The sequence below is a fragment of the Pongo abelii genome, chromosome 17 (assembly GCF_028885655.2).
Source record: "Pongo abelii isolate AG06213 chromosome 17, NHGRI_mPonAbe1-v2.0_pri, whole genome shotgun sequence".
NCBI classification, from domain to species: Eukaryota; Metazoa; Chordata; class Mammalia; order Primates; family Hominidae; genus Pongo; species Pongo abelii.
Genome location: NC_072002.2, coordinates 35,182,269 through 35,209,594, shown reverse-complemented (window position 1 = coordinate 35,209,594; position 27,326 = coordinate 35,182,269). Strand labels below are relative to the sequence as shown.

The 27,326-nt window shown below is 37.6% G+C and overlaps 1 protein-coding gene across 2 annotated transcripts in view; it reads left to right on the top strand.

Moving 5' to 3' along the window:
* ROCK1 (Rho associated coiled-coil containing protein kinase 1) overlaps positions 1–27,326 on the top strand; it is a 165,968-nt gene that overhangs the window by 98,113 nt on the left and 40,529 nt on the right. For both annotated transcript variants that reach the window (XM_024235926.3, XM_054538179.2), the window contains exons 13-18: positions 599–647; positions 8,693–8,828; positions 10,116–10,207; positions 10,311–10,557; positions 24,292–24,398; positions 25,897–26,047. In XM_024235926.3, the coding sequence (XP_024091694.1) occupies positions 599–647; positions 8,693–8,828; positions 10,116–10,207; positions 10,311–10,557; positions 24,292–24,398; positions 25,897–26,047 (782 nt within the window). The remainder of the gene's footprint in view (positions 1–598; positions 648–8,692; positions 8,829–10,115; positions 10,208–10,310; positions 10,558–24,291; positions 24,399–25,896; positions 26,048–27,326) is intronic.

Here is a 27,326-nt window from a genome sequence, read left to right as displayed (position 1 = left end):
CATGACCTCGGCTCACTGCAACCTCCACCTCCCAGGTTCAAGTGATTCTCCTGCCTTGGCCTCCCAAATAACTGGGATTACAGGCGCCCGCCACCATGCCTCGCTAATTTTTTTTTTTAAATTTTTAGTAGAGACAGGGTTTCACCATATTGGCCAAGCTGGTCTCGAACTCCTGACTTCAGATGATCCAGCCGCCTCAGCCTCCCAAAGTGCTGGGATTACAGGCGCCCGCCACCATGCCTCGCTAATTTTTTTTTTTAAATTTTTAGTAGAGACAGGGTTTCACCATATTGGCCAAGCTGGTCTCGAACTCCTGACTTCAGATGATCCAGCCGCCTCAGCCTCCCAAAGTGCTGGGATTACAGGCATGAGCCACTGCACCCAGCCTAATTGTTTTCTTTTAATCATATATAATTTTTGTGCTTCAAAAAATATTTTGAAAAAAGGCCATAGGCTTCACTTGACTGCCAAAGAGATCCATGGCACCAAAAAAGGATACAAAACTCTAGTTAAGTGGAAAAGTAAGGAATGTTAGTGTTTAACCCTGGGCAATAGGAAATATGTATATTTCTAATCTGTATTGCTTTTGTTTTTACAGAACCTCAAACATAAAACTAGACAAGATAATGAAAGAATTGGATGAAGAGGTACTTTTTGTTTTCTAATCAGAAGTTTCCTTTTTAAGATTTTTCCCTCTTTCAAATTGTTTCGTTTCCTGAGAAAATTGTATTTGAACTCTGTAGTTTGAAACACAAAACAGAGCCAGAGAATTGTGATGAAAGCCTCACCTTGGAACTGCAGTTTCAAGTGGTACAGATTAGATTATAGTTTAGTTTCCTTTGTACAATTGTATTCTACAGCCGTATTAATTTTAGTGCGTAAATTTCAGTTCAGTGGTTCTCGATGGTTGAAATGTGGGAAAGGAGCCAGAGAAGCAAGTGATCAGAAATTGAATCTCAAACTATGTCAGAAAGAGACAGACAAATAAGGAAAAGAGAGAAATACGTTTAAAATATTTTTAAAAGATTAACACTGGCATAATCTCATGTAATCAAATGGAAAATATATTGATTTTAGAATGTTCATCTTTTCCATGGTTACCTGTCAAAATTTTTTTATTATCAGAGAAACAATAACAAGCATTCATAATTCAGATGTTTGTTTGCAAATATGTAATACATTTCCATTCCTCTTAGCTTCTAAGTATATTTCTACTGCGTCTATGAGTCCCATGAAAAGAAATACACTCTCTGTCGTCTTCTCCTAATACATTACTTACTTTTTCCTTTTTTAGGTTTAATCTCAGATAGTTTTTATGCTGTGTTAATTTTTTCTTCCCTTATAGAATGATATCTGTCAATGGCTTGCTTTCTTTCATGGGTAGCTTTGGATATCTGTGAAGATTTACATAGCATTTACTAACTTGCCTTTGTACTTAACCTTAGCAGTATATATTTGACTCTGAATGTTTAAGAAGTCCTTTTTTGCATATCTTCCACTTATATTTAACTTTTAAAACACAGATAAAATTCAAATGTGCTAGATTTAAGTTATTCATTTTTCCAAATTAGAAGTAGAGAGGGAAATTTGAGGTATGAAATCGAAATAGTCTCACTTCTAGAAAGATGGAGTAAGAGTACCTTTTCCGTATTCCGCCCAGTAAGTACAGCTAAAAACCCTAAACATTAAACATAAAACAAACATGAAAAGATTTTGAAAGGTGGAAGGAAGGCAGACCAACCTGGGTTACTTGTGTCCTGAGAAACAACACATGAATGAGTCTTCAGGGTTTTCTTTTTGCTGCATGTATCCTAGACAGGGTGCCGGAGAAGCCAGAAACCTCGAAATATCAACAGTCGCAGACAAAGCTCCAAAAAAAAGCTAATTTCCTTAGCCTAAAGACCAAAAAAGGAGCAGGCTAGCAAGTCAGAAAACTTACACTATCACTGCTCTTTTCAGCCAAACACCACAGAAAAACGGTAGCCCCATTCTTTTTTTTTTTTTTTTTTTTTTTTTGAGACAGAGTCTTGCTCTTTTGCCCAGGCTGGAGTGCAGTGGCGTGATCTCGGCTCACTGCAAGCTCCGCCTCCCGGGTTCACGCCATTCTCCTGCCTCAGCCTCCCGAGTAGCTGAGACTACAGGCACCCGCCACCACGCCTGGCTCATTTTTTGTATTTTTTTTTAGTAGAGATGGGGTTTCACCGTGTTAGCCAGGATGGTCCCAATCTCCTGACCTCGTGATCCGCCCGCCTCGGCCTCCCAAAGTGCTGGGATTACAGGCATGAGCCACCGGCCCGGCCAACGGTAGCCCCATTCTTAACAGCAAAGACTGAGTGACAAGTCTAGATTTCCATCTCCGCTATGCAGTAGCACACCCCAACTTCCAGTTAGAATAGTGCCAGAGAAAGTCCAGTAAAGGAATTTTCATCTCCTGTGGGCAGTAACAAACCTTCTTTCTCTCCCCAGACAGCATAGCAGTGACCATATGGGGAATCTACACTTACACTTCCAGCTGGCAGTAAGGGGGTGCCCCTCCCACTGCCTTCTGGGTTGGTATCGAAGAGGCATGGTAGGGAGTCAGAACTTTCCACTGAAAATAACAAGCTCCCCTCCACAGTGCAGTGTTATCTGTGGGGGCCACATAAGGAACAGCCATGGTGCACTCAATGGAGGCCTGGTAGAGTGCCAGAAATCCTGCTTCCACCCAGCAGTGATGAGGATCTGCTCCCCTCCCTACCTGAGGTGTCAGTAGAGGCTGAGTAGAAAACCTGGACTTCTGCAAACTCCACCTGGCAGAAAAGAGGCAGCACCCCCTTAGTTTCACCAGAACAGTGTCAGAGGAGACCTTCTAAAAGAGATTTTAAATAAGATCCAGAATGTTGTAAGATAATGTCCAGGTTTGAATAGCAAACTACTCATCATAATCAGAACTAGGAAAATTTTAACTGGAATGAGAAACAATAATAAACTAATACCAATGCTGAGATGACACAGATGTTAGAATTATCTGACAAGTATTTAAAGGAATCATCATAAATATGTTTCAGTGAGCAACTATAAACATACAAACAAGCAAAAAAATAGTCTCAGAAAGACATAGACAATATAAAGTAGAGCCAACCAAAAATTACAATAACTGAAATAAAAGTCTCAATAGATGGTGTCAGCAGCAGAGTGAACAATGCAGAGGAACGAATCAGAGACCTTCAACAAAGAAAAATAGAAATTATCCAGTCTGAACAACAGAGAGAAAATGATCGGAAAAAAAGTGACAGAGCCTCTGGGACCTGTAGAACTATAACAATAAAGTTCTAACATTTGTGTCACTCGAATTACTAAAGGAGAGGAGAAAGGGGGTGGGAAGAAATGATGACAGAAAATTCAACAAATTTGACAAAAGACCTGAACTGACAAACAAAAGACATGAACTACCAAGAAGCTTAGCAAACCACAAAAAGTGTAAACCCAAAGATATCCACACCAAGACACAATAGTCAGATTTCTGAAAATTAATGACAAAAAAGAAATCTTAAATACAGGATACAGTTTACCTAGAAAGGAAAGAACAGTATAAATGACAGCTGATTTCTTATCAGAAACCATGAAGGCCAGGAGGAAGTGGCATGACTTTTTCAGGTGCTAAAAAAACAAAAAAACAAACCTATCAACCCAGAATTCTGAGTTCAATTAAAACATCCTTCTCAAATGAAAAAGAAAATGACAACATTCTCAGATGAGGAAAAACTAAGATGATGTGTCACCAGCACATCTTCCCTAAAGGAATTGCAAAAGAAAATTCTCTAAACAGAAAGGAAATGAAAAAGAAGGAATCTTGGCCAGGTAGGGTGGCTCACACCTGTAATCCCAACACTTTGGGAGGCTGAGGCGAGCAGATCACTTGACGCCAGAAGTTTAAGACCAGCCTGGCCAACATGGCAAAACCCCATCTTTACTAAAAATACAAAAAAAATTAGCCAAGTGTGGTAGCGCATACTTGTAATCCTAGCTACTCAGGAGGCTGAGGCTAGAGAATTGCTTGAACCTGGAAGGTGGAGGTTGGAGTGAGCCAAGCGCACCACTGCACTCCAGCCTGGGTGACACAGCAAGACTCTGTCTCCAAAAGAAAAAGGAGGAATTTTGAATCACCAGGAATAAAGAAAGAGTAAAAGATGGGTAAATACATTTTTTTCTCCTCTTGATTTTTTATAATAGGCAAATTGAAGCAGAAATTATATTGTCTAATATGATTCTCTGTGTATGAGAAAAAATATTTTAGACATTATAAACAGAGAGTAATGGGACATAAAGAAAAGTTTTTAGGTCGAGTGTGGTGGCTCATGTCTGTAATCCCAGCACTTTGGGAGGCCAAGGCCGGCGGATTGCTTGAGCCCAGGAGTTCAAGACCAGCCTGAGCAACAAGGCGAAACCCTATCTCTACAAAAAAATACAAAAATTAGCCAGGTGTGGTAGTGCATGCCTGTAGTCCCAGCTACTAGGGAGACAGAGGTGGGAGGATCACTTGAGTCCAAGAAGTTGAGGCTGCAGTGAGCCATAAGCATACCACTGTACTCCGCCTGGGTGACAGAGTGAGACCCTTTCTCAAAAATAAATAAGATAAAAATTAAAAAAAGAAAGGGAAGATGTTTATACTTTACTCAAACTGGTAAGATACCAGTACCAGTGGAGTGTACTATATATTAAGCTATGCATATACAATGTAATATCTAGGGTAGCCACTGAAAAGGCCTTACAAGGAGATACATTCAGAAACACCATAGGTAAATCAAAAGGAATGCTAAAATAATGTTCAGGTAACCCACAGAAAGACAGGAAAGAAAATGTAGAGATAACAGAGATCAAACAAAAATGGCAGACTTAACCCTAACATACTACCAATAATGACATTAAATGGATATTAAATGGAATACCAATCAAAAGAGGTGGTAGGCGTAGATTTTTTTAAATCCCCCATTTATGTATCTGTCAGAAACTCTTCAAATATAACAGTATAGGCAAGTTGAACATCAGAAGATGTGAAGAGATAACATACAAATATTAAAAAGAAAGCATATTGGCAATGTTAATACCAATTAAAGTAGACTTCAGAGCAAAGAAAATTACCATGAGCATAGAGGAATATTACATAATGATAAGAGTTAATCCACCAAAAATAAATAAAAATCCTAACTCTACACCAAACAACAGAGCTACAAAATATGTGAAGCAAAAGTTGATAAGACTGAAAGGAGAAATAGACCAATCCATAATTATTGTTGGAGACTTCAGCACCCGTAAGAATCACCAAACATAGGAGAACTCAACCACACTGTCAGCTGTCGGAATTTGTTCAACATTTACAGAACCCTCTGCTTAACAGCACAATATACCTTCTTTTCAAGTGCTTAAGGAACACACACCAAGGTAGACCACGTCCCAAGCTATAAAACAAACACATTTGAAAGCACTGAAATCATACAGAGTTTCCTGACCAAAATGTACAGATGAGAATAAATAACAGAAAAATCTGCAAACACATGGGAAGCAAACAACAAACTTCTGAATAATCCAGAGGTCAAAGAAGAAGTCTCAGTGAAAAAAATACATTGGAATGTTAATTATGTCTCATAAAACTGTTACGGCTCTTCATCTTTACAAAATATTTGAACAATGAAGTGAAAATACATCATCAAAATTTGTGAGATGCTATTAACATAGTGATGAAGGTTAATTTATAGCACTAAATGCTTACCTTAGAAAAGAGGAAAAGTCTAAAATCAATAATTTAAACTCCCACTTCTGGAAACTAGAATAAGAAGAGTGAAATAAACCCAAAGCAAGCAAAAGGAAGGACAAGTAACGATAAGAGCAGAGAACAATGTAGTTAAAAGCAGAAAAACAATAGAGAAAATCAGTGAAACAAAAAGCTGTGTGAAAAGATCAACAAAATTAACAAACCTCTAGCAAGACTGATAAAGGAAAAAAGAGAAGACACAGATTACCAGTGTGAGGAATGAAATAGAGCATATACTATAGACCATATAGGTATGAAAAGAATCATAAGGAAATACTATGAACAGTTCTAAACACAATTAAGACATTTAGATGAAAGGGACTAACTTCTCAAAAAACAAACTATCACAACTCATACAGTGTGAAATAGGTAATTTCAGTAGCTCTATATAAGTGTTAAGGAAAGTGAATCCATACTTTTTAAACTTTAGATACGTGGATGAAAATAAACATATGAAAAGAGGTTCACATAATTAGTCATTTGGGAAGTGCAAATTAAAACTGCCATGAAATATTACTCCATAACCATGAAAAAAGTAAGTTTTGAAATTATGTCAATAGCAAACTGGCAAGGATATGGAGAAACTAGATCACTTGGACATTGTAGATGGGGATATAAAATGGTACAGACATTCTGAAAACCAATTGGCTGTGTTCCTGAAAAACTAAACATGTGCCTAATATGTGACCTAGCAATTGTATTCTTGGGCATTTATTCCAGAAAAATGAAAATGTATATTCTCACAAAAACCTGTACACTAATGTTTATAACAGCTCTATTTGTAATAGCCAAAAACTGAAAACAATCAAAATGTCCTACAGTAGGTGAATGGTTGAACAAACTTTGGTACATTTGTACCATGGAATACTCAGCCACAAGAAGGAATAAACTGTAGATACATACAATACAGAGATGGATTTTGAGGGCTTTATGTTGAGTTTAAAAAAAAAAACCTGTCTTGGCCAGGCGCGGTGGCTCATGCCTGTAATCCCAGCACTTTGGGAGGATGAGGCGGGCGGATCATGAGATCAGGAAATCGAGACCATCCTGGCCAACATGGTGAAACCCCATCTCTACTAAAAATACAAAAAAAAAAAAAAAAAGCCTGTCTCAAAAAGTCATGTATTGCATGGTTCCATTTATATAACGTTCTCAAAAAGACAAAATTATAGAAATGGAGAACCATTAGTTGCCAGGAGTATGAGTGGTGGGAGGACGGAGATGGGTGTGGCTATAACTAGTGACTGGAAAGAAATTGTTGTGATGACCAGTTCTGTATCTTCATTGTGGTGGTACTTACACGAACCTACATATGTGATAAAATGAGAGAATCATACACTCCTTATACCAGTGAGAATTTTCTGATTTTGTTATTGTGCTATTGTTATATATAATGTAACTACTGGGGGAAGCTGAGTGGAAGGACACTTGGGAACTCTCTGTACTATCTTTGCAACTTTCTTTGAATGTATAATTATCTAAAAATTAACTAAAAGTTAGAATGATAAACTCTTAGAATCAGAAAGACCTTGAATGATTTATGTCCAATTTTTGCTTAAAGATGAGAAAGCCCAGAAACACTATAAAACAGGTTTCCTAATGTGGAGTCTTAAAAAATGAAGCATCAAAAACAAGATTTACTGATAGTGGTAACTCAGAAAGGTACATTTTTAAGTTGTGAAAATTTGGGTATTTTAGTCTGGGCACGGTGGCTCATGCCTGTAATCCCAGTACTTTGGGAGGCTGAGGCAGGCGGATCACCTGAGGTCAAGAGTACAAGACCAGCCTGGCCAACATAGCAAAACCCGTCTCTACCAAAAATAGAAAAATTAGCTGGACACAGTGGTGCGTCCCTGTAGTCCCAGCTACTTAGGAGGCAGAGGCACGAGAATCGCTTGAACCCTGGAGGCAGAGGTTGCAGTGAGCCGAGATTGCACCACTGCACTCCAGCCTGGGCAACAGAGTGAGAATCTGTCTCAAAAAAAAAAAAGAAAAGAAAAAAAAATTTGGTATTTTAATCCTCCTGTCTCCAGTAGTTTCTTTTTCTAAAATAAGAATTTCCTGCCAGGCACGGTGGCTCACGCCTGTAATCCCAGCACTTTGGGAGGCCGAGGCAGGTGGATCATGAGGTCAGGAGATTGAGACCCCGTCTCTACTAAAAAGTACAAAAAATTAGCCGGGTATGGTGGTAGGCACCTGTAGTCCCAGCTACTCGGGAGGCTGAGGCAGGAGAATGGCATGAACCTGGGAGGCGGAGCTTGCAGTGAGCCGAGATAGTGCCACTGCACTCCAGCCTGGGCGACAGAGCCAGACTCTGTCTCAAAAAAAAAAAAAAAAAAGAATTTCCTTGATTGTTTTTTAATACACATTGGTGGGTAGATACCTAGAACATTTTAGAAAGATAAGCAAGTTGTTGTTGACAGAGATAGGATTAAGGGAGACATTGAGGAAATGGTGAACTCACTGCACATTCTGTACCATCTGGTAATGTTTGAGCTTTTCATCACTTAATTATCAGATGATCCTTTCATGTTTCATACCTTAAATTTGGGATTGTTAACAAACCAAAATATTGGTAATACAATATGATTGTCTTAAACTTAGAGAGTGGCTTTCAGTCTGAAAAGATTCACAGGGTTGTATTTTAAATTCTTGGAGCCAGAAGTCTCTGAAAATTTTACCTATTAAGTTCAAATAAGCAGATTCTCACTGCCTTCTTAAAAGGCAAGCTACTTAGAAAGTTATATTAGGAGATACTATTTGCTTTTGAAACAGAACATTCATCTTAAGTGTTTGTCTTTTTTTTTTTTTCTTGTTTTTTGTTTTTAAGAACAAAATACTCCCTTGAATGAATGACGAGAGTAGTAATCACAGTGGTAACTTTTATCATTATAATTCCAGGGAAATCAAAGAAGAAATCTAGAATCTACAGTGTCTCAGATTGAGAAGGAGAAAATGTTGCTACAGCATAGAATTAATGAGTACCAAAGAAAAGCTGAACAGGAAAATGAGAAGAGAAGAAATGTAGAAAATGAAGGTAAATTGTCACTACTTTTGAAAAATGATAGAATTTCTAACACTGTCATGAGGTTGTCTTTAATTTAGTGTCCATGATACATACGTGAAGCTACAATCCTAAGACACTTTATAAGCTAAATAACCCAGATCTCAAGTTAAATTTGTAACATATTAAATTATTAATTAAATTAAATTAAATATTAATTAAATTACATATTAAAGTAAATAGTAAGTAGCATTTAACTAGAGTAGTGATTGTCATCATGGTGTGCATACTGGAATCTCCTGGGAAGCTTTAAAGAGTACTGATGCCTAAATCCCAGTGATTCTAATTTAATTGGTCTAGATATGTGGCCTGAGTATCATTATTTTTTATAAGCCCTCTAGGTACTTCTAACAAGCAGCTGCGCCTAAGAACTTCTAAACCAGAATTTCTTGTGTTTTAATGCCTGTGTTACAAATATATTTAAAATACCTTTCTACACCCATTGATGCAGTGATTTCACTTCCATAAGTTATTTCACGTACATACTCATACTGCAAACTGATATATACACAAGGCTATTCATTGTAGCATTGTTTAAAATGACAAAAAAAAAATGCAGTCAATGCTGTATATGAAACATAATGTAATACATATAATGAAACATAAAGGTAATCAATGCTGTAATAAATTTTAGTACGTCTATATGGTAGAATACTATGTGGCTTATAAAAAATAATAAATCATCTCCTTAAATACAGTTATAAAACAATCTCTAAGATAGATCTTTAAGTGACAAAAACAAAGTACAGATTGCTTGTGTTTAAAACAAGAGTACTTGTCTATATATGCTTAAATATGTATTAGGGAGGAGAGCCAGTTAAGGGAGACTCAGAAGGGGCAAAAATTACTAAATGGAGAAAGGAAAACTTATTCTATACTATCTACCATTTGGTACCTTTTAAATATTGTATTTTTATTAAGATACTGAATTATCAAGCAATTGAACTATGGAAAAATAAATAATATTAAAACTGGCTTTATAATTACACTAACAGAGTGATCTTATAAAGGGAATAAAGGAGTTTGAGATTTACAACAGTGAGAAGAAATCTGTTTTTGCACTCTGTATTATGAAATAATGTTCTACTTTTTAATGAATTTAAAATGCAAGTACTTCCAAATTGGAATTTGGCTTTGCGAGTGGACCTAATGTAGCTGACTATTATGGCCTAAGACTAAATGTCTTTTTTTAAAAAAGGATTTATATGTTTCCCCTATGAAAATGTTGTAATTTCTATATATTATTCTCTCATTTTCTAGTTTCTACATTAAAGGATCAGTTGGAAGACTTAAAGAAAGTCAGTCAGAATTCACAGCTTGCTAATGAGAAGCTGTCCCAGTTACAAAAGCAGGTAAGTGTTTCAAATGAGGTTCCTTTTTTTAAAAAATTATAGATAATTAAATTATATCGTACTTTGGTCAGAAACCTATTTTTTTTGCTTTCTTTTTAAATAGCTAGAAGAAGCCAATGACTTACTTAGGACAGAATCGGACACAGCTGTAAGATTGAGGAAGAGTCACACAGAGATGAGCAAGTCAATTAGTCAGTTAGAGTCCCTGAACAGAGAGTTGCAAGAGAGAAATCGAATTTTAGAGAATTCTAAGTCACAAACAGACAAAGATTATTACCAGCTGCAAGCTATATTAGAAGCTGAACGAAGAGACAGAGGTCATGATTCTGAGATGATTGGAGACCTTCAAGGTAATATTTTTTCTTATTGTGGTAAAATATGCATAACATGAAATTTATTATAACATTTTAACCATTTTTATATATACAGTTCAGTGGGATTTAAGTGGAATCATACAGTGTTTGTCCTTTTGCGTCTGGCTTTTTTCACTTAGCACAGTGTCTTCAAGGTTTATCCATGTTGTGTGTGTCAGATTTTCCTTCCTTTTTAGGGCTCAGTAATATTCCATGGTATGTGTATATCACATTTTGTTCATCCACTCATCTATCAATGGAAGGAATATTTTATAATTTTTATTTTTAATTGTTAAAAATATATAACATAAAATTTACCATCTTGACCATTTTTAAGTCTAAGTTAATATATTTATGATCATATTACCCTCATAAAGAAAATGACTTTGGTGACACCAGAAATGGTTGCATTCTTTTTTATTGTTTACGTTTTTTTGAGACAGGAACTTGCTCTGTTGCCCAGGCTGGAGTGCAGCGGCATGATCACAGCTCACTGCAGCCTTGAACTCCTGAGGTCAAGCAATTCTCCCACCTCAACCTCCTGAGTAGCTGGGACTACAGGTGCATGCCACCATGCCCAGCTAATTTTTGCATTTTTTGTAGAGGCGGGGTTTCACCATTTTGCCCAGGCTGGTCTCAAACTCCTGAGCTCAAGTGATCTGCCCACCCCGACCTCCCAAAGTGCTGGCATTACGGGTGTGAGACACCACACCAGGCCAGCATTCTTTCTCCTTTAGGATAATGCCCACATTTGTATCACATTGTAATTTCTTCACCCTCACAGGTACTCCTGCCGGGTAGGTAATGTGGATATTTTTCAGTTTTACAGATAAATTAACCAAAAACTTCATTTAAAAACTTGTCTCATTCATAAAGGTTTTACTCAAAGTGAGACTAATCCAGGCAAAGGGGATTATCACTATTAAAACCTAGAAATTCCTCATGCATTGTTGGTAATAATAGAAACTCAATTGCAGAAATAGAATCCCATTACACATTAAAAGTTAGATACTTGGGAATGTTTGAACTGGAGATATTGACAGTCTTTGTGAATCTAAGAGGCAGAAGATGGAGTATAACTAACAATGAATAAATGAACAGTTTTTAAATAGTAATAAAATTCAGTTTGTTTTCAAAAAGATTCCTGGCTTTACCTACTCACATATTTTTCTATTTTCTATTCCTGTTAGCAGCAGCATCCATACTACCTAATCAAAACAAATATGCATGGAAGTTGCCAGATCTCTCAGGAAAAAATTGGAGGGAGGAGTTCATTTTAACCTTAGTTAGAGATGGGAACATAGTTTCAGGTCCCTTGGGGCTTGATGATTAGCTGTAATTCAGTGGAGAGAGGTCAGGGTCAGTTTTTGTGACTAAGGAAACAGAAAATACAATCTCCTGTTGGTTCTTAGCTGAGGAGTGTTGTGCAATCATATTTCTCAGGGACCAGGCTTAAAATAGATCTGAGTATAACTAAGAAAGTAACCAAGAAAGTCTCAGACTTCCGTAAATTGTTTTCCTAGGCCTTTTTATACAGCTTATTAGCTGTTTGAAAGTCTCTTCATCTCCCTTCTTTATCTGTAAACCAAGGAGATAAGAATAGGTTACCTCTATAAATCCTTCCAATTCTAAAATTCTTATAAGTTTGTAATCTGTGTTTGACTGAGCTTCAAGCTCCTTGCTTCAGAGGCAGAGATCATCCATGTACTATCAACAGTGGTTTTTAACTGAATCTATTTTTTAGATATCAGTAAAAGTTAAGGAAAATTTATAGCATGATTTATTGTTAGTTTATTCTTTTTCAGTGTTTAGTTTGGAACTTAAATGTGAATAAAAGCTCACATACACTAAAATAATGCACACAACTTATGTGAGTTTCAACATACATATAAAAGTGCATTGTGGGTTTTTAAAAAAATCACAATGCTTATATTACTCTTTTCTGGTCTTTAAGAACTTTCAGGTCTCTCAAGTATAAATTTAGTTTCGGATGATCGGCTTCTGGCAGAGTCTTGATTGTTACTCATTAATGGAATGTCCTCCATATATGATCTCTGTTGCATAGTCTTTTTTATTTTTTACTTTTTATAACCGTTTAAAGTATAAAAACCATTCTTAGCTTGATGTCTGTACAGAAACAGGCTGCAGCCCTGATGTTTGCCATTACCTGGACTAGTGCAACAATAAGGCTGCAATTGATAACAGGGAAAGTTTCCAAAAGTTCAGGCTATAGAGGCTTAATGAAAGTGATCAAAATGTTATGGAGGATTGAAATTTTAACTGAATTGATAAGCTTTCATCTAGTAAGTTTATCTCTGATTCTTCAGATTGAAAGGCAAAAATACATTTTTTTAAATTAACCATTTTTAAAAGTCTTTTTTTGTTTTTTTAATTGTTTGCTTGGAACCAGAAGTGCTTCAGATTTTGGATTTTGGGTGGTTTGTGAGAATATTTCCATTATGTATACTTACCAGTTGAGTATCCCAAATCTGAAACCCTTGAATGTCACGTCAGTGCTCAAAAAGTTTCAGAATTTGGAGTATTTTGGATTTTTGGATTTTTCCAATTAAGGATGCCTAACCTGTACTATAGTGACCTCTTGTGTACTCATCATTAAGCTTCAGAAATCTTCATTTGGTAGCCAGCCGTGTTTCGTTTTGTACCTCCACCTCCCCTTCCCAATCCTCTGACACTGAATTATTTTGCAGCACATATCAGGCACCACATTGTCCTTTTGTAAATACATCCTAATTTGTAAGTATTTCATTATCTTAAAGATAGGGACTCTTTTTTAAAAAGACAAACATAACTACAATGCCATTATCAAAGGTAGAAAATAGGTGACAGTTATGTAATATTATAAAATATCTAATTAGTGCTTAAGTTCCTCTAGTAGTCTCATAATTTGTTATTATTGCATTTATTTTGCTTGCATTCGGATCCAAAGTTTGGACATTGCATTTCATTAATATGTCCCTTAAGTTTATTTTAATCTGTATTTTCCTCCTCTCTTTTGTGTTCTTTATAATCTCTTTTTGCTGTTGTTTTTGGTTAAAGAAACCATGTTTTTTGTTATCCTGTGAGTGGCTCCCGTTCAGAATTTAACTGATTTCATCTGCTGGTATCATTTAGCATGTTGCTCTGTCCGCGGTAGTACTTTAAACTAGACGTTAGATCTAGAGATGTGATCTACTTAGGGTAGGACTTTGTCAAGAATACTTGTAAGTAGTATTTAGGTACCAGGAGACACATAAACATAAAACCTGGGCTGGGTGCAGTGGCTCACACCTGTAAAACCAACACTTTGGGAGGCTGAGGTGGGTGGATCTCTTGAGCCCAGGAGTTTGAGACCAGCCTGAACAACATGACGAAACCCCATCTCTACAAAAAATACAAAAATTAGCCAGGAATGGTGGCACGCACCTGTAGTCCTAGCTACTTAGGAGGCTCAGGTGGAGGATTGCTTGAGCCCAGGAGATGGAGGTTGCAGTGAGCTGAAATTGTGCCACTGTACTTCAGCCTGGGCAACAGAGCAAGACGGTGTCTCAAAAACAACAACAAACAAACGAAAAAACATAAAGTCTGGCTGTATCTTTTTGTGGTGTTAGTAGCCATTGATGATCATTGCCTAGGTCCTTTGTTTCTTTAGGAATTCGCAGTGGTGATCATCTATTTTTATCCTTCCTCCTTCATTTGTTAATTGGAATACTACTCTAGAGATAAACATTTCCTCATCAATTATATGGTAGTTATTTTGAGGTACAGCTTATAAAAGAAAGTCAGGTTAAATACTTAATTCTTTGTCAGTTTTTGGAACAGTGAGTTATTTCCCAGGCATCCTCCAAAGATGATTAGTGAATTTTTAAAATATATTTATGAACTCATGAATTTTAATATGTTTAATATATGTTAGCCCTTTGCATTATTCTTAATGATGCTCACTTGAAGTTTAGTAGGAATTCTTTAAGTTTAGACACTACCCTAGTAGTTTTGGATAGCATCCTTACTTTTTGATATGCATAGATTTTTCAGGATTATTTTTTGTCCCAGACCTGGAATCACCCATTTGCCTAGGAATTCCACTTCCTTTTGTAGCATATGACATTCAGGGTCTATAACCTGAATTCTATGGGTACTCACTACTGTTGGGTTGGTCAATGTTTGTAGGTCATTTTAATGGACAGAGGTAGGAAACAATTTTTTTTTTGTAATTAACTTCTTATTTATTGTGATCAGGAACTATGAAAAGATTTCTACTTTGGGATTTCTACTTTTAATGATTTTTTTTCTGGCTTAGTTTATAAATGATTTTTACATTTCACTGTTACATGGGCATTTGAAAATTGTCAGTTTTTGTATGAAACATCTTTTTGGGTGAAAAGTTGATCAATTTTCTAATGTAATCCATCAGTTTTCTAAGATTGCATTTATTCTTTGTCTCTTTGTTCTGTCAAATTTTAAAATGTGTTTTAAAAGTTTTCACTATCATTGTGGGTTTTTTCTCATAGCCTCCCATGTATTTCTTTTTCTGAGACGGAGCCTCACTCTGTCACCCAGGCTAGAGTGCAGTGGCATGATCTCGGCTCATTGCAACCTCCGCCTCCCAGGTTCAAGTGATTCTTCTGCCTCAGCCTCCCAAGTAGCTGGGACTACAGGCGCGCACCACCATGCCCAGCTAATTTTTGTATTTTTAGTAGGGACGGGATTTCACCATGTTGTCCAGGATGTCTTGATCTCTTGACCTCGTGATCTGCCTGCCTCAGCCTCCCAAAGTACTGGGATTACAGGCGTGAGCCACCATGCCTGGCAGCCTCCCTTGTATTTCTAACAGCTTTTGCTGTCTGTATTTTTTAATTAAGGTGAAATTCTTGTAACAAAAAGTTAACCATTTAAAAATATACAATTCAACAGCATTTACTACATTCAAAATGTTCACAAATACCTCCTCTATGTGGTTCCAAAACATTTCATTTTGAAACTACAAAATAGGATCCATTAAGCTGCCCCTCCCTATTTCCCCCTCCACTATCTCCTGGCAACCACCAGTTTCCTTTCTGTCTCTGAATTTACCTGTTCTGGATATTTCATATAAATGGCATCATAGAATATGTGACCTTTTGTGTCAGGCTTCTTTCACTTAGCATAATGTTTTACAGGTTCATCCATATTGTAGCATGTGTCAGTAGTTCATTCATGTGTGGCTGAGTAATATTCTGTTATATGTATTTACCACATTTTGCTTAGCCATTCATCTGTTGATGATATACATATAACAGAATATTACTGTGGATTGATTCCACCTTTTGGCTATTGTAAATAGCACTGCTTCAACATTTGTGTACAAGTATTTGTTGGAGTACCTGCTTTTAATTATTTGGGGGTGTATATTTAGGAGTGGAATTTCTGAGTCTTCTCGTAATTCTATGTGTAACTTTGGAGTAATTTCCAAACTGTTTTCTGCAATGGCTGCTCCATTTTACATTCCTGTCAGCAATGTACAGGATTCCAGTTTCTCCATATCCCTGCCAACACTTGGTATTTTCCTTTTTTTCAGTTAGTTACTCTAGTGGGTATGTGGTGGTTGTCCCATTGCTGTTTGTTTTGATTTTCATTGTCCCTAATGACTGATGATGTTGAGCATCTGATATCCAGTTGTCCCAGCAACATTTGTTGAAGAAACTATTCTTTCCTGTGTAAATGGTCTTGGCATCTTTGTTGAAAATCAATTGGCAGCCAGGTGCAGTAGCTCACACCTGTAATCCCAGCACTTTGGGAGGCTGCATTGGGCGGATCACTTAAGCTCAGGAGTTTGAGTCCAGCCTAGGCAACGTGGCAAAACCATGTCTCTACTAAACATACAAAAATTAGCCGGGTATGATGGCACGCACCTGTAGTCCCAGCTACTCGGGGGACTGAGGCCGGAGGATCACTTGAGCCTGGGAGGCAGCAGTTGCAGTGAGCCAAGATTGCCCCACTGCACTCCTCCAGCATGGGTGAACACAGTGAGACCCTGTCTCCAAAAAAAAAAAGAAAATCAATTGACTATAGATATCATGCATCTATGATATTCTGGATTCTCAACCCTATTCCATTGGTCTGTGTGTTTGTCCTTATGCCAGCATGTACCACACTGTTTTGTTTTGTTCACTGTAGCTTTGTAGCAAGTTTTGAAATCAGGAAGTTTGAGCCCTCCGAGTTTGTTGTTGTTCTTCAGTATGTTTTACGTATTCAGGGTTCTTTGCAATTCTATGTGAATTTGAGGATTGGCTTTTCCATTTCTGCAAAAAAGACCTTTAGAATTTTGATAACAATTTCTTTGAATCTGTAGATTACTTTGTGTAATATTGCCATCTTAACAATATTAAATCTTCCAGCCAGGCGCAGTGGCTCACGCCTATAATCTCAGCATTTTGGGAAGCCAAGGTAGGCAGATCACTTGAGCACAGGAGTTTGAGACCCGCCCTGAGCAACATGGCAGAGCCTGTCTTTACAAAAAATAAAAAATCAGCCAGGTGTGGTGGTGCACGCCTGTTTCCCAGTGCTCCAGCCTGGCTGACAGAGGCAGACCTTGTCTCAAAAAAAACCAAAACTAATATTAAGTCTTCCAGTCCATGAACAAGGATATATTTTCATTTATTTAGATCTTTTAAAATGTGTTTCAGCAGTGTTTTTGTTCGTTTGTGTGTTTGTTTTTAGTTTTCTATATACAAATTTCTTCCTGGGTATTTTATTCTTTTTGATGCTCTTGTAAAGGGAATTTTCTCAATTTTCTTTTTAGATTGTCCATTGAGTATGACGTTACCTGTGGGTATTTCATGAATACCTTGCTTTACATATTTTTAATGCAGTGTTTTTTGGTGTGTAAGATTTTGACACCTGTATCTTCTGGGTGGATTAAAATTTGTATTATAAATGATATTAAATGTATCTGACTCTGAGGCTTTTTCTTAATGTGCATTTTCTTCTTATATCTTGCCTATTAATTTATTTTTAATTTTTGTATGTTCTTGGTGGGACTCAATGCCTTTTTGTAGATTATGCCTTTTTGTAAATTTTATATTTTATTTTGGCATTTTAACATATTTAAATTAGCTTTTTGCTAAAACAATGATATTTCAGCAAATGGTATTTGTCATGATGAATGAACTTGTTAATGTATTGTGGAATTTGGTTTGCTAGCATCTTGTTGAGGGTTTTTGCATGTGTGTTCATCGTGAATATTGGCCTATAGCTTTTTTGTTTGTTTGTCTTTTAAAATGTGTCTTCATCTGGTTTTGGTATCAAGGTAATACTGGCCTTGTAGAATGAGTTTGGAAACATTCTCTCCTCCTCTATTCTTTGAAATAATTTGAGTAGGATTGTTATTTGTTCATCTTTAAATGTTTGGTAAGGGCCAGATGCGGTGGCTCACGATTGTAATCCCAGCACTTTGAGAGGTCAAGGCGGGTGGATCACTTGAGGTCTGGAGTTCCAGACCAGCCTGGCCTGGCCAACATGGAGAAACCCCATCTGTACTAAAAATACAAAATTAGCTGGGCATGGTGGTGCATGTCTGTAATCCCAGCTACTCGGGAGGCTGAGGCAGGAGAATCGCTTGAACCCGGGAGGCGGAGGTGGCAGTGAGCTGAGATTGCATCACTGCGCTCCAGCCTGGGCGACAGAGCAAAATTCTGTCTCAGAAAAAAAAGTGTGGTAAAATTTAGCATTGAAGTCATTCAGTCCTGTGCTTTTATTTGCTGGAAGACTTTTTATTACAGCTTAGATCTCGTTACTTGTTATTTGTCTGTTTAGGTTTTGGGTTTCTTCATGGTTCAATCTTGGTAGGTTGCATGTGTCTGATCTTTATTATTTATTTTCTTCTACTAATTTTGGGTTTGATTTGCTCTGGCTTTTCTAGTTCTTTAAGATGTATCATTAAGTTGTTTATTGAAACTTTTTCTACCTTTTTGATGTAGATGCTCAGAGCTATAAGCTTTCCTATTAGTACTGCTTTCACTGTATCCCATAGGCTTTTGTGTGTTTTGTTTTCATTATCATTTGTTTCAGGAAATATTTTAATTTTCTTCTTGATTTCTTCATCAATCCACTGGTCATTCAGGAGCATATTCTTTAATTTCCAGGTATTTGTATCATTTCAAAAATTCCACTTTTTGGCCAGGCATGATGGCTCATGCCTGTCATCCCAGCACTTTGGGAGGCCGAGGCGGGTGGATCACTTGAGGTCAGAAGTTCGAGACCAGCCTGGCCAACATGGTGCAACCCCGTCTCTACTAAAAATACAAAAATTAGCCAGGAGTGGTTGCAGGCACCTGTAGTCCCAGCTACTTGGGAGGCTGAGGCAGGAGAATCGCTTGAACCCGGGAGTCGGAGGTTGCAGTGAGCCAAGATCACGCCATTTGTACTCTAGCCTGGGGTACAAGAGCGAAACTTCGTCTCAAAAAAAAAAAATCCACTTGTTATTGATTTCTAGTTTTGTTTCATTGTGGTCAGAGAAGATACATACATGATATAATTTTACTTTTTTTGAATTTTTCAAGACTTGCTTTGTGGCGTAACATATGGTCTGTCCTTGAGAATGATCCTTATGCTAAGGAGAATGTATATTCTGTGGCTGTTGGATGAAATGTTCTGTAAATATTTATGAGGTCCCATTTGGTCTATAGTGCAGATTAAATCTGATGTTTTCTTTGTTGATTTTCTGTCTGGATGATCTGTCCAGTGCTGAAAGTGAGGAGTTGAAGTCTCCAGGATTGGGGTCTATCCCTGTCTTTAGCTCTAACAATATCTGCTTTGTATATCTGGTTGCTCCAGTGTTGGATGCATCTGTATTTACAATTGTTATATTCTCTTGCTGAATTGACCCCTTTATCATTACATTATGACCTTTTCTGTGCCTTTTTATAGTTTTTGTCTTGAAATCTGTTTTGTCTGATACAAGTATAACTGCTACTGCTCTTTTTTTGTTTTTGTTTTAATTGGCATGGAATATCTGTTTCCATCCCCTTGTTTTCTCTGTGTATGTCTATGTGTATCTTTATACATGAAGTGTGTTTCTTGTAGTCAACAGATCATTGGGTTCTGTTTTTTTGTTTGTTTGTTTTTTGGTCCATTCAGCCACTCCATGTCTTTCAATTGGGCAGTTTAGTTCATCCGCATTCACTGTTATTGTTAATAAGTAGGGACATACTCCTGCCATTTTGTTATTTTTTTGTGATTGTTTTGTGGTCTTCTCTTCCTTCTTTCCTTCCTTTCTGTTTCCTCTTAATGAACATGATTTTCTCTGGTGATAGGTTTTAATTTCTTGCTGCTTATTTTTTGGGTATCTATCTGTTGTATGTCTTTTGATTTGAGGTTACCATGAGGCTTGCAAATAATATCCTCTAACCCATTATTTTAAACTGATGATGACTTAACAGTGATTGCATTAACAAACTAACAAACAAGCAAAGAGAAAACTAATACAAACTCTACACGTTAACTTAGTCCCCTGCATCTTAACTTTTCGTTGCTTCTATTTATAATCTTACTGCATCTTGGAAAGTATTGTAGTTATTTTTGATCAGTTCTTTTAGTCTCTCTACCCAAGATATGAATAATTTATACACCACAATTACAGTGTTACAATAGTGTTTTTCAGTGTACTTATCATTACCCTGTGGCCACCACCCCTGGAACTGTGCTGAGTCAGACCTCTGAACCCTTAGAACCTTCTTGTGCTTGAATATTGATATCTTTTTCTAGGTTTGGGAAGTTCTGTATTATTACCCTTTGAGTAAACTTTCTACCCCTATCTCTCTGCCTGCCTGCTCTTTAAGGCTAATAACTCTTAGATACTCTTTTGAGGCTGTTTTCTAGATCTTATATGCATGTTCCATTCTTTTTAATTCTTTTTTGTCTCCTATGACTGTATTTTCAAATATTCTGTCTTCAAGCTCACTAATACTTTCTTTTGCTTGAACATTTCTGCTGGTAAGAGACCCTGATGCATTCTTCAGTATGTCGGTTGCATTTTTCAACTCCAGAATTTCTGTTTGATTCTTTGTACTTATTTCAATCTTTTTGTTAAATTTATCTGATGGGATTCTGAATTCCTTCTTTGTTTTATCTTGAATTTCTTTGATTTTCCTCAAAACAGCTATTTTAAATTCTCTTTCTGAAAGGTCTTATATCTCTGTCTCTCCAGGATTGGTCCCTGGGGCCTTATTTAGTTTCTTTGGTGAGATTATGTTTCCCTGAATGGTCGTGATGTTTGTGGATGTTTGTTGGTGTCTGGGCATTGAAGAGTTAGGTATTTATTGTAGTCATTGCAGCCTGGGCTTGTTTGTACCTGTCCTTTTTGGGAAGGCTTTCCAGGTATTCGAAGGGACTTAGGTGTTGTGATTTAAGTTTTTGGTCACTGTAGCCATATCTGTATTAGGAGGCACCCCAAGCCCAGTAATACTGTGCTCTTGCAGACTCTTAGAGGAACCATGTTGGTGGTTTTGGGTAAGATGTGGAAGAATGATCTGTATTATAATGCAGAGACTCTTGTTCTCTTCCCTTTCTCCCAAACAAATGGAGTCTCTCTGCGCTGAGCTGCCGGGGAGAGGTTGGGGAGGGGTTACACAATCACCCTTGTAGCCACCACCACTGGAACTGTGCTGGGTCAGACCTGAAGCCAGCACAGCACTGGGTCTCACCCAAGGCCTGTGGTAACTACTGCTTGGCTACTACCTATGTTCACTCAAGGTCCTAGGGCTCTATAATCAGCAGTTGGTGAAGCCAGCCAGGCTTGCATCCCTCCCTTCAGGGTGGTGTGCTCGGTCTTGTACCAGGTGGATCCATAGATACCATCTGGGAGCCAGGGCCTACATTTGGAAACCTTAGGAATCTACCAGGTGCTCTATTCTACTGCAGCTTAGTTGGTATCTAAGCCATAAGTCAAAGCCCTTCCCATTCTTCCCTCCCTATTCCACAAGCAGAAGAGTCCCTCCCTGTGGCCACCACTGCTCCAGGCCTGCAACAAATGCCCCCTGGCGACTGCCGATGTTCATTCAAGGCCTCAGGGCTCTTCAGTCAGCTTGTGGTGAATGCTGCCAGGCTTGGGACTCTCCCTTCAGGGCAGTGGGCTCCCCTCTGGCCCAGAGCAGGTCCAGAAATGCCATCCAAGAACCAGGACCTGGAACTGGGGGCCCCAACAGCCTGCTTGGTGCTGTACCCCACCGTGGCCAAGCTGATACATATCACTAAGCTGATTGTTGGTTCTTATGAAGGTGCTTTTCTGTGCGAATGGTTGTTCAAATTGGTGTTCCTGCAGGGAGGACAATCGGTGGAGGCTTCTATTTGGCCCTTCTCTGCCTCCCCCTGTTTTATTTTTAATTGACACATAATGTACATACTTATGGGATGTTTTGGTACGCGTATACAATGTGTAATGATCAAATTAGGGTAATTAGTATGTCCATCTCCTCAAACATTTGTCATTTCTCTATGGTGAGAACATTCAAAATCATCTGTTCTAGCTATTTTGAAATATGCAGCATGTTATTGTTAACTGTAGTCAGCCTACTGCATGGTGGGAACATTTTCACTCCTCAGTGCTGCTTTTGGATAAGCAAAAGGTCTTAATTTCTTGTATTTGATGTAGTCCAGTATATCTAGTTTTTTCTGTATTGTTAGTGTGGTTTTTAGTGTGGCCTATCGAAAAAGTCTTTGACTAGATTATGAGGATATTATCTTCTATTAGCTTTTAGAAATTTTATTGTTTTAATCAACTTAGATTATGATACCTAGTGTTTGGGCCCTTATTCCTCCCACTATGTTTTTATATTTTCTGTATATAAAGCTTCTCTGCTTTCATGTATTGCACAGGTAAGTTCTAGTTTATTTCCGACATTTCTTTTCAGACAGAGTAAATGAGGAAAATAAACTATACTTAATTTGTCTCTTTCATGTGGTTGCTAGGAATCTTGCGTGGATTCAACCCATATAGTTTTATTATCTTGTCTCCTTAGGAGTCGGTTTGTAGTAAGCTGCTTCTACATTAAAAATTCAAAGATTAATCTGAATTACTATCTTTGTACAGATTTTTTTAAATGATTTTTAAAACAGATTTTCTCCTAGAACTCCTGGGCTCAAGCGATCCTCCCACCTCAGTCTCCCAAGCAGCTGGGACTACAGACTTGTGTCACCACACCCAGCTGATTTTTGTGTTTGAGACAGGGTTTCACCATGTTGCCTAAGCTGATCTCAAACTCCTGAGCTCAGGCAATCTGCCTGCCTCAGCCTCCCAAAGTGCTGGGATTACAGGCGTGAACCACTACACCTGGCCTATTTTAAAGATAATTATATCATTTATTTTTTAAATTATAATTTCTAAGTAGCACTTCAACATTTAAACATCTTAGCACATTTGCTTTATCTCTGTCCACACAAACACACACATACTCTGTATTTTTGGTCAATGATTTGAAAGAAAGCAGCAGGTGTTTCTTTCTCCTACATGAACATACTCCAACATGAAAATATCTTGAGTGTGTAAATAAATTATTTATTTCATTGTTCTCTAGATCTAGAACTAATCTAGCAAATATGCATTATCAGGTGCCAAAGATTTAATATTTATTTGTTTATTAAAGAACTACTTTAGAAACCCTGAAATATGGGAGGTGACTAGAGTACATTTTAGAGTGGGACACGTACAGTAAGTCAAACTGTACTTTGAGTAGTACAGAAGTTTTACTGGCCCATCTGGTACTTCATCTATTTTCCTTGTCAAATCTTAGGCCGCTTTGAATCACAAAATATGAAAATATAATTTTTATTTTAAGCTAGACAATGTAAGTATATTAAGTCAGATACTATACGTGTTAAATTTGTGTGTTTATTAAATATTTATGCCTTAAATACCCGTAAGGTTAAAGCATGTTTTAATAAGTAGACAATTACTAAATATATGAGTTACTACCATTGCAAGGCATGAACATCAGGTAAGTTAAAACTAAGCTTTGTTAGAGTACTTGAATTCCTTAAAAACTTAGTTTTCTATGAAAATAGAGTTTGGCTCCATTAAGTTTAAAAGTAATTTTATTAAACACTTTGCAGTGTCTGGCACATATGGACCACTTAATACTTGCCTTAATTAACTAAAGGCTCTCACCTTTAATGTGATTAGAATGAGCACTCAGTGCCGGGCGCGGTGGCTCACGCCTGTAATCCCAGCACTTTTGGAGGCTGAAGTGGGCGGATCACGAGGTCAGGGGATCGAGACCATCCTGGCTAACAAGGTGAAACCCCGTCTCTACTAAATATACAAAAATTAGCCGGGCATGGTGGCAGGCGCCTGTAGTCCCAGCTACTTGGGAGGCTGAGGCAGGAGAATGGCGTGAACCCGGGAGGCGGAGCTTGCAGTGAGCCGAGATTGTGCCACTGCACTCCAGCCTGGGCAACAGAGCGAGACTCTGTCTCAAAAAAAAGCACTCAGTAAGGACTTGGATCTGATTTCTAGCTCAAGCTGAGGCTTCATCTCTTTGGCTACTTGTAAATAAGGAATATGCACTAGATTATATCTAATTAGCATTAATATTTTTATTCCATATCTTGTGTTTATTGTGAAAACACTTAATAAATTTTATCAGATCAGGAAACTTAATACATTAAAAAAAACCACATTTTTAAAAAACTAAATTGTCATACTGAACAAAAAGACTTCTTTCAATGACTACAGACTTGAACTTTTTTCTCTCTTGATAGCTCGAATTACATCTTTACAAGAGGAGGTGAAGCATCTCAAACATAATCTCGAAAAAGTGGAAGGAGAAAGAAAAGAGGCTCAAGACATGCTTAATCACTCAGAAAAGGTAAATGATTTAACATATACCAATTATTATAAAATAGTAATTATTGATTATCATAGACTACTAGGTGGTTTTATAAAATAGCATTCATTCTTAATGTTTATATAGTTACATTTCTAAAAGTCTTTATGTTTGATTGGTTGTATGTGGGGATGTATGTATGTCTTATTTAGGGTTTTGTTATTTGTAATTTTTGTTTTTACCCTAGAGAGCATTAGATGTTTCATGTTAACAGATCATCACAGATTCCTTTGGTTTGGAAATACCTTTTTATAAAGTATGTTTCCCTATTTTCTTTGTACATGAGTAAGATGAATGTGCTGTGAGGGCTTATGAAGAAGGAAAACAACAGATAAGTACGTGGTAGATGATGAGTACCTGTTCTGTTTTGTTACAGTTAGCAAAATAGAAAAGAGCATAAAGTGATTGGCCTTTGCATTTAGAATTTTCTTAACAATAAAAATTTCATTGGTTATTCTCTATTATATACCTAGCTAAGAGTTAAATAGATGATATAGAGATACAGCTGTCACTTTTTCAAAGCCTCTGAAATGTTGGAGGTTCAATAGAACCTCAGGTAAATTATCAGAAAAGCCACTACTTATCTTGTCCTTTGGACATGTTTTGTCACAATTAGAATAGTTTTTGATGGCCAAGCTGGTGTAAATGTGGACATAGGATAAAAGAAGCTTGAAGAGTAGAAAAGGGTACCCAAACAGAAATGGAATATATTTTGACTCACTTTTCCTTTCTATGTCAATGATTTGCCACAGGACACTTTGTGGTTTTTTTTTTTTGTTTGTTTGTTTTTGTGTGAAAGCAAAGTAAATGTGGATATAGATGTAAATGTAGATAAAGATCATTTAATATATTTTTTTAAAGTGGTAGCAGGCCAGGCAAGGTGGCTCGTGCCTGTAGACCCAACACTTTGGGAGGCTGACACAGGAGGATTGCTTGAGCCCAGGAGTTTGAGAATAGCCTGGGCAGTGGAGCGAGACCCCATCTCTACAAAAAAATGCTTAAAAATTAGCCAGGTGTGGTGGCACGTGCCTGTAATACTAGCCACTCCAGAGGCTAAGGCTGGAGGATAGCTTGAGCCCAGGAGTTCAAGGCTGCAGTGAGCTGAGAAGGTGCCACTGCACTCCAGCCTGGGTGACAGAGTGAGACCTCATCTCTTTAAAAAAAAAAAAAAAAAAGAAAAAAAAAGATGGTATCAGAAATTTTTAAATAAACTGAAAATTTGTCTTATTCTATTCTGATCTTAGCAATGAACTGTCCTGAACATAACCACCAGTACAGCCTTGTTCTGCCCTCTGCCATGGTTAATGATTCAAATGGGAAGGGTGGGGGTAAAGAAAAGGTTATCTTTTGCTTTTAATTATATGTGTTTATTGTGATTTTTAAAATAAGGCATATCTCTTCCAGAATATTAAATGTAAGGTTTACTAACATGCATGCCTTCTGCACAGTTGATTACATGACTCCTACTCCCATTTTACAGGAAAAGAATAATTTAGAGATAGATTTAAACTACAAACTTAAATCATTACAACAACGGTTAGAACAAGAGGTAAATGAACACAAAGTAACCAAAGCTCGTTTAACTGACAAACATCAATCTATTGAAGAGGCAAAGTCTGTGGCAATGTGTGGTAAGTGTCAGTTTTAATGTTTTTACAAAGTTGGCTTTAAATAGTGACTACAGAAAATTTGGTTTTGGTCAAAATTTTATACTGTATAACTCGTAGAAATTATAATATAAATTATAGGCCTGGCACAGTGGCTCATGCCTGTAATCCCATCACTTTGGGAGGCTGAAGCCAATGGGTCACTTGAGGCCGGGAGTTTGAGACCAGCCTGGCCAATGTGGTGAAACCCCGTCTCTACTAAAAATAAAAAAAATTAGCCAGGTGTGGTGTTGCACGCCTGTAATCCCAGCTACTGGGGAGGCTGAGGCAGGGGAATCACTTGAACCCAGGAGGCAGAGGTTGCAGTGAGCCGAGATGGCGCCACTGTTCTCCAGCCTGGGCAACAGAGTGAGACTGTGTCTCGAAGAAAGAAATTATAAATTATAATCAAGAAGAGGATGCCTTCCTTTTGATACTTTCCTTTTGTTTGTTTGTTTTTTGTTTGTTTGTTTGGTTGGTTTTTTTTTTTGAGACGAAGTTTTGCTCTTGTCTCCCATGCTGGAGTGCAATGGTGCGATCTCGGCTCAATGCAGTCTCCGCCTCCAGGTTCAAGCAATTCTCCTGCCTCAGCCTCCCGAGTAGCTGGGATTACAGGCACCCGATACCATGCCCGGCTAATTTTTGCATTTTTAGTAGAGACAGAGTTTCACTATGTTGGCCAGGCTGGTCTCGAACTCCTGACCTCAGGTGATCCACATGCTTCGGCCTCCCAAAGTGCTGGGATTACAGGCATGAAACACCATGCCTGGCAATGCTTTCCATTTTTTAAGATCACAATTTCACCTTCTAGTTCCCTCAGTTTACTACTCTGTTTCCTATAAAAGTTAGTGGAATCTGTCTTTTCTCTGTTTTTTAGTAGCCTTTTCCTGATTTTCTTTATGATCCACTCTGGACCTCATCATCTGTTAATTCATCTGCTATCTTGCTTTGTACCCTCAATTTTCTCATTTCTTTGTACTTCCACTGTGTTATGCCTCCAAACACAACCCTAGTTCAGACCAGCCAGCCACTTTCTTCAAGCAGTTGAGTGTTAGTCCAATGCATTATCTACAACCTGAGTTGTCAGTTTTTTTTCAATTTTAAAAAATTATTTATTTTTGGTAAAGAAAGAGTCTCACTATGTTGTCCAGGCTGGTCTTGAGCTCCTGGGCTCAAGGGATCCTTCCACCTCGGCCTCCCAAAGTGCTGGGATTACAGGCATGAGCCACCATGCCTGGCTGTCAATTTTTTTAAACATATCGGT